The 7485-nt window shown below is 43.6% G+C and overlaps 1 protein-coding gene across 1 annotated transcript; it reads right to left on the bottom strand.

Annotated features, from left to right (window-relative positions):
• Positions 1–1918: 1918 nt before the first annotated feature.
• LOC128589723 (platelet factor 4-like) lies at positions 1919–2807 on the bottom strand. The gene is made up of 3 exons (XM_053596464.1): positions 2655–2807; positions 2196–2325; positions 1919–2080 (listed from the first exon to the last, which is right to left on the bottom strand). Exons 1-3 carry the CDS (start codon positions 2767–2769, stop codon positions 1993–1995), a joined length of 333 nt encoding a protein of 110 aa, XP_053452439.1. The 5' UTR covers positions 2770–2807; the 3' UTR covers positions 1919–1992.
• Between the last annotated feature and the right edge of the window lie 4678 nt (positions 2808–7485).

Below are 7485 nucleotides of genomic sequence, written 5' to 3'. Positions count from 1 at the left end.
TTCACTTGTACATATAAAAGTCCTATGCATGCCGTGTGCTTTGTGTGTGTGGGTATGTCTGTGTGTGTGCGTACGTCCATACAGCATGTGTGTCTCAACTCCTATACATACCCATAAACATACAGAAAAAGGAAACTGATTCTGTTACTCTGGGACATGATGAGATAGGAATGCTCCCTAACTAATAGCAAGGCAGTTAGGTAAATACTTACATTCCCTATCATTATGTGCAAATGAATAATACTTTATTGAAAATTAACAATTTGCTATACGACCACATCAACTGACTAATATTTTGAAAAAGAAAATAAGACATTTTTGAGTGGTGAAATTACAGATGTCTAAAATAAAAATATTTTTCTTTATTTTCTCTATATTTTCAGTTTTCTATAATAAATGCGCATTGTATTTCATAATGAAAAAATGTGTCTGTGTCTTTACTACCAAGGAAATCTTCAATGTTATATGTATTACAAAGAAAATTCTTTTTCTTTCTTTCTTTTTTTTTTTAACCACAAAAGAGCTTATATGGAAAAGAAACAAATATTTCAAAAATGCAAACCATTTCTGAGAGCAAAATATGTTCTGTTAGTTTTGTTTTATTGGTAAGGGGCCATCACTATGTAGTAAATGTCTCATTTGTGGACCTTTTCTGGGACTACATCCAACTAGTAAGGCTGTAGGATTTGGGGGGTGGAGTTTAAGTACATTTGATCTTTACTGCTCTGTGAATATACTCTCTGACTTGAGTTTTTCCCAGCAGAAAACCCTCTCCCAATGTCCTTGCTGACAGAGGAAGCAACTCTAAAGTGTTCTCAGAATAGTTAGACCAGGGTATATCTGAAACTAGGATCTATGAGCCACAAACATTCCATCACTGGTTGGCTTTGCAAAATTTGTTTTGGCCTTTGATCCTTTGAGTCGTGTCTACTAATTATTGAATTCAACTAAGTATGTTTCTAAGGAAATGGACAAAAAAAACAAATACTATACCACCCACGTGTCATTTCCAATATTTTCTGCATCAGAGTTATTTGATTTGATGCAACCTTTTCTGCTACTTACACCAAAACTTGCCCTGTTAAGTGCCTTACTCAGCATTCCAAACCAATTAGGATAGTGTCCTGGGAGAACTGTTGACAGCAATAACATGATTAGTAGTTGTTAATTTTTAAGCACAGACTACAGACAAGGAACTATGCCAAGGGTTTTGCTTATGTGATCTAGTTGGTCCAACAGTGCTCCAGGAGATGAGGAAGGCAAGGAAATGATTCTCCCAAAGGAACCCCGTTCTACGGACATCTTGAGTCTAACCTTATTTTGGACTTGTGACCTTTAGAATTGCAAATCGATAATTTTGTTGTATGTAAGCCACTGAGTTTGTGGTAATTTGTTAGAGAAGCAACAGGTAACTAATACACCCATACTGCAACTCCTTCCCCTCCCCCCAAAGAGTGTCCATGTCCTCCTGAAGGGCGGGAGCTATCTGGCACCTCTCCTGGTTCCCACACTCCTATCTCCAGTGTTAAGGAATTCATGGAGATGAAAGTAGAGTCCTATTTATTTACTATTTTTTTAAAAGCAGTTTTCAACATTGAACTGCTATCTATATTTATTGGCAAAGCTAATTATATCATTAAAGTAAATATGAGAGTGTGCAGTAATAGGACCATGTAAATGCACCAATCTGTATCAGCCAGCATGCACCCGATGTTAAGCAAAACCAGTCTTTATTAAGTCAACCCTTACTTCAGAGTGTTTTTTGCTTAAAACTCTGAAAATGTATTTTTATATGAAATTGTGATCAGTCAGCACTATTTTTTTGTTCTATTGTTAAGAAATACTTTGACTATAATTCAGCTTAATTAATTTTGTTTATTCAAGATTAGAAAAAATACAACAAACAGCTGAAAATTCTTTCACAGTTAGATGCAAAATAAAAAGAAGTATCACACATTAGGTAGCAAAGGTGCAGATTTAGGTAGTCAGTAGCTAGACCTCCAAAAGTTTCTTAAGTATTCTCTTATACAGGGAGGCTTGCTGCTCCAGGCAAACTTTTCCTCCCTTCTTCAGCGTGACTCTGCAGGGAAGAGAGAAGGGGCTGCTTTCTTTCTTTTGGAGAAGGGATCAGGCAGGGGAGGGGCGGGCAGAGCAGGGGCAGGCTGGGCCCTGACTGAGGCTGTGCTGGGACTCACATCACTTGGGCAGTGGGGCAGTGGGGTCCGGCCTTGATCACCTCCAGGCTCGTGATGTGCTTGAAATGGACCCGGGAGGTGGTCTTCACACACAGGCATTGCGGGTCCCCAACTCCTTCTTGGAGGTCAGCTGAGGATGCAGGGGAGGTGGGGACACAGATGGGCATAGGGGAGGGAGTGGTGATTCCATGAGTGGCCAGAGATCATTGAGGGATCATTTCTGCTAGCGCTGGCCCCCCTTTCCTTAGCCTCCAATCACACCTTCCTTGGAAAGAAGCCCTGTTGACTGCAGGCAGCGGGGAGCTGCCTTGCTAGGAAGGCTCTGCGCAGCCCCTTAGCAAGCTCGGGACAAAGTCTGGGCGGTGTCATTAGCGTCGAGGGCTTCCTCCCCAGCCCCGGCGCCTCCCAGGGTCGCCCTCCCTGCAGCTCGCGCAGTCCGGCCCCTCTCCCTGCTCTCACCCCCTTCGCTGGCGCTGGTGCTGGCGGTGGCGAGCGCAGCGGTCAGGAGCAGCAGCTGCAGGAGCCGCGGCCCGGGGCTGGCCCGGGGGCGGGAGATGCCCGCTGGGAAGCTCATGTCCTGGAGGTTCGGGCGCGATCTAAGTGCCCAGTCGGAGCCCGGAGGACAGCGGCTTCTGGAACTCACCCAGCGCCTTTAATCCCCTCTGCCCTTCTGGTCCGGAAGCCCGGGCGTGGGGTGGGGGCGTGGGGTGGGGGGTGGCGAGGAACTGCGGTGGGGGAGCCCAGGCGCTGCTCGGAAGAGCTGAGCTCTGGCCCGGCAAGATTAGAGACCCCACAAGAACAAAAAAAGCCTCAACAAAGACCAGGATCAGCTGCCATGACTGGGAGCTGGTAGCAGGGTCCCCACCTCCACCTGGAACTTACATGCACATCTGTGGAGTAAGAAACAGCCCCTGAATCTTACAAGATGGGCCTTTTCTTTGTGACCTGTAACAGCAGAGTCCTCTGTAGTCACCACACCGCAGGCACCGCACACCCCTTCGGGACCAGATGGCCTCTGTTCTCTTCCCTGCTCCCAAGTGCCCGTCTAAGGAGTCCCATAGCCTCTGTCTTCCCTCTCGATTACTATGGAGTCCAGTTTGGCAGCTGTGTTTGTTAAAGATGTTTTATTAGTAATTGTTTCCTTTTACTAAAATGTCAAATTTGGTCTTTAGTCGATGACTCTTCTGAATTTCTCCTAAATATGGAAGCCTCCCCCAGTCTCTTTTCTGGGGGTTCCAAGGCTCTACCAATAATTAACCAGTAGCCTATAGGAAGCCAAGTCTGTTATCCTCACTGCTCTTAGAAAAATGACAAAAGTAGTGTCTGAATGCATACTCAGTATGCCTGGATGTTCCTGCACCGGGGCCATCCTGGATAATACTCCAGAAAGGAGGACTAGGAGGGTTTGTGGGATTCCATCTCCCAGTGCCTGCCACCAGTACAGTGACAGGGAGAGGGGCTGCACTGTTGGTGGGGAGCAGAGGTGGTCTTTGTAGGGGGACGCAGGGCGTCTGGGAGTTGCGTGGAAGACGCTGGGGAGGCAAGGGCGGAGGGTGTGCAGCAGAATCCCACACAGGAAAGCCGAGGAGATCAACGTGGACTGTTCTTCCTTCCCTGAAAAAGAATGACTTTGGCTCCTGATCAGGGCAGGTCCACCCTCATTCCAAAGCCAGAGGCTTTCTGCCACACTGATTAAGGGTGGAGAGGGAGTCAGGGCCCCACTGCGTGGAACTAGCTGATGTCCTGTTGACCAGCAAGACCAGACTTGTGCAGAAATAAGAAATTTAATTGTTAGGACTGGAATGTTCTTTCTCCAGCTTTCCCACCATAAGCCTTTTCAGCTGCTCCATCTTCCTCATGTCTCTGGTTGTCAGCTTAAATGTCCCTCTTCAGAGGCTTCTTCCCTGTCAACCCCTGACATATCTCATCATGGTCTATCTTATACCACTCTCTGCTTTTCCTCTTACTTACGGATGATCAGATGATACGCACATCCACGCACACATTATACTCACAGATGTCTGTGTTTCAAATTGTTCTGTTCCGTAAATGGCAAACTCTATGAAGTTAGAGGTCGTAACTTTCATCACTACTGTAGCACACTGTTAGGGGCTCGATGTAAAGTAGCCATTAGGGAAGATAATATATTTAAAGTGATGGTGATGAGGCTCTGATGTGTCCGTGGGTGTTCTCCTGGATGTAACTGGAGCCTAACTCTTCATTAAGATAATTCACATGTGGTTGTAGTAATAATTATTTACCTGTTTGTCTATCGTTAGATAGTGACCTCCTCAAGGGAAATATGATTTATATTTATGATTTATGATTTATATACAGTCACATGCCACACAATGTCCTTTGGGTCAATGATGTCCTATTTCCATAATGGTGGACCCATAAGATTATGATGGAGCTGAGAGAGTCCTATTGCCCAGTGACGTTCTGGCCATACTGAAGTCCTAGTACCCAAGGCATTACTTGTGCTTTTGGTGATACGGGAGTGAACAAACCTACTTTGCTGCCAGTATTGTGAAAGAATATGACATACAATTCAGGGCTCCCTTAATTATCTCTTTACCTCATAGGCTCAGTCCATTAAAATGTTTTCTTCACAAAATAAATACATTTATTAAGTAATAGTTAACCAGAAGTATTCATAAATAAACATGTCCTAAAGCAATAAGTAAGGATTGTGATCATTTTCATCATTTTTTTCTCCAATAATTCAAAATAGCTCAGGCATCCCTGATGGTTCCCCACTGAAACGTGACAGGGCCAGGTTTCACAGGTAATGCCTTGGGAACTAGAGCTTCAATATGGCCGAAATGTCACATGCGTAGTGCACATGTGTAATACTTGGTAACGGTAATAACTACATTGCCGTTATGTATTTACTGTACTATACATTTAATCATTATTTTAGAGGGTGCTCCTTCTACTACTTACTCAAAAAACAAAGTTAACTGTAAAACAGCCTCAGGCAGGTCCTGCAGGAAGTGTTCCAGAGCAATGCGTGCTTTCACTGGACAGGACTGTCACATCCATATTGCTGCTCCTGAAGTCCTTCCATGGGACAAAACGTGGAGGTGGAAACAGTGATATCAATGATCCTGACCCTGTGTAGATCTCGGGAAGGTGTGTCTTTGTGCCTTAGTTTTAACAAAAAAAATGTTTTTAAAAGTAAAAAAAAATTAAAAAATACAAAAAATCTCATAGAATAAGGATCTAAAGAAAGAAAATATTTTTTTCACCTGCACAACCTGTTTGTGTTTTAAGGTGTCATAACAAAAGAGGCAAAAAAGTTTTAAAAAGTAAAAAAAGTAGAGTAAGCTAAGGTCAATTTATTATTGAAGAAAGAAAAAAATGATAAATTCAGTGTAGCCTACGTGTACAGTGATTACTGTACAATCTATGATAATGTGCAGTAATGCCCTAGGCCTGCACCTCCACTCAACACTCACTGACTCACTCACAGCAGCCTCCAGTCCTGTGAGCTCCATTCCTGGTGAAGCACCTTCTACAGGTACACCACATTTTATCCTTTATATTGTGTTTCTACTGTGCTTTCTCTACGTTTAGATGCACAGATACTTACCATTGTGTTACGGCTGCCCGCAGTATTCAGTCCAGGAGCATTCTGCCCAGGTGTGTGGCCAGGAGCAGCAGGAGCACAATGCAGCCCAGCTGTGCGGTAGGTCGGCCGAGCCACCCATGTCTGTGAGTGCACTTTGAGATGTGCCAACAGCAATGAAGTGCCCTGAGGACTTATTTCTCAAAATGGGTCTCTGTTGTGAAGCAAGGCATGGCTGAATTTTGAACATCTAGTAACTAGCACAATGGCTGTCACAGAAAGTGTTGTAATTCATTTATGGAACTGAAACTTGAATGCCCTACTGGGTTTGCAACAGAGCAAACATGAAAAGAGATGGTTTGGAATGGGATGAGCAGCATGGTGGGTTTGCACAACTTTATCCCTAGATTTCAGTATTTGCATCATAAAGGAATCCAAGCCATGGTGAGTGGCAATTATATTACCCTTTCTTTGCATCTGAACAGAATAACTCAAGACATACACACAGAAATAACAGACCCCTGCATTTCAAGACATATAAGCATAGAGCTAACACCATGGTGTCAGGATCTGGCCCTGTCAGCTTTCAGTGGGGAACCATCAGGGATGCCTGAGCTATTTTGAATTATTGGAGAAAAGAATGATGAAAATGATCACAATCCTTACTTCTTGCTTTAGGACATGTTTATTTATGAATACTTCTGCCTAACTATTACTTAACAAATGCATTTATTTTGTGGAGAAAACATTTTAAGGGGTTGAGCCTATGAAGGTGAGGAGATAATTAAGGGAGTCCTTAAAATGGGTGGCTGGACACAGTGGCTCACACCTGCAATTCCAGCACTTGGGAAGCCAAAGCCAATGAATTGCCTGGGCTCATGGGTTCAAGACCAGCCTGACCAAGTGCAAGACCCTATTTCTAAAAAATAGCAGGAGCCTATAGTCCCAGCTACTTGGGAGGCTGAGGCAAGCGGATCGCTTGAACCCAAGAGTTTGAGATTGCTGTGAGCTATGATGCCACAGCACTCTACCAAGGGTGATCAAGTGAGACTCTGTCTCAAAAAAAAAAAGCAAAGTGTGTGAACTACACACTCAGTACATGAGAGTGTCCAAAAGGCCACCACCAGGAGTGGGCGAGTTTATTTTCTCTCCTATCACCTGTGTGGTGCACACACAATGCTGTTTGTGTGTTAAGTCCTAATATGTGTCTCAACAACACTACACACACACACACACACACACACACAAGTATAAATATGCAGTAATCTCTTCAATAGAGAAAGAGGAATCACAAAAGTGGTGTGTGTGGGGAGCATGGTTTCAAATTCCCAATCTCACCTACTTAGATATCTGATCTCTTGGCAAGATTTTTAGTCTCTTTGAAATTCACTTCTCTTTTCTCTAATACTGGAGATGCTAATGGCAATAATTACTCACATTTGTAGTGGGTTACAGTGTGGCATGCATTATTTTAATCACCTCGAATTTATGAACTCTCTTAATCCTCACATCAACTCTGTGAGGCAGGCAATATTATTACCCCCATTTGGACGGAAGACACCAAGATACTCATGTACAAAGAGATTAAACAACCTGACCAAGGTCATATAGGTGGCAAATGCTGAATCCAGATTAGCTGGTTACTCTGACCCCAGACAATCTGCTCTTAATTAGATCATAGCTGTCTTGTAAAATATTGTTTAATTCCTGCACACAAAA

Source organism: Nycticebus coucang, chromosome 1, assembly GCF_027406575.1.
Source record: "Nycticebus coucang isolate mNycCou1 chromosome 1, mNycCou1.pri, whole genome shotgun sequence".
Classification (NCBI taxonomy): Eukaryota; Metazoa; Chordata; class Mammalia; order Primates; family Lorisidae; genus Nycticebus; species Nycticebus coucang.
Note: the sequence above shows the minus strand (reverse complement) of the source record. Positions and strands in the feature narration are given on the sequence as shown.

Bases quoted from the DNA above. Each gene is read 5' to 3' on its own strand.
- LOC128589723 (XM_053596464.1), bottom strand. From the start codon at position 2,769: ATGAGCTTCCCAGCGGGCATCTCCCGCCCCCGGGCCAGCCCCGGGCCG. The intron at 2,326-2,654 runs GTGAGAGCAGGG...CTGCATCCTCAG, and splicing joins CACCAGCGCCAGCGAAGGGG to CTGACCTCCAAGAAGGAGTT. The intron at 2,081-2,195 runs GTGAGTCCCAGC...TCTTCCCTGCAG, and splicing joins TGCCCCACTGCCCAAGTGAT to AGTCACGCTGAAGAAGGGAG.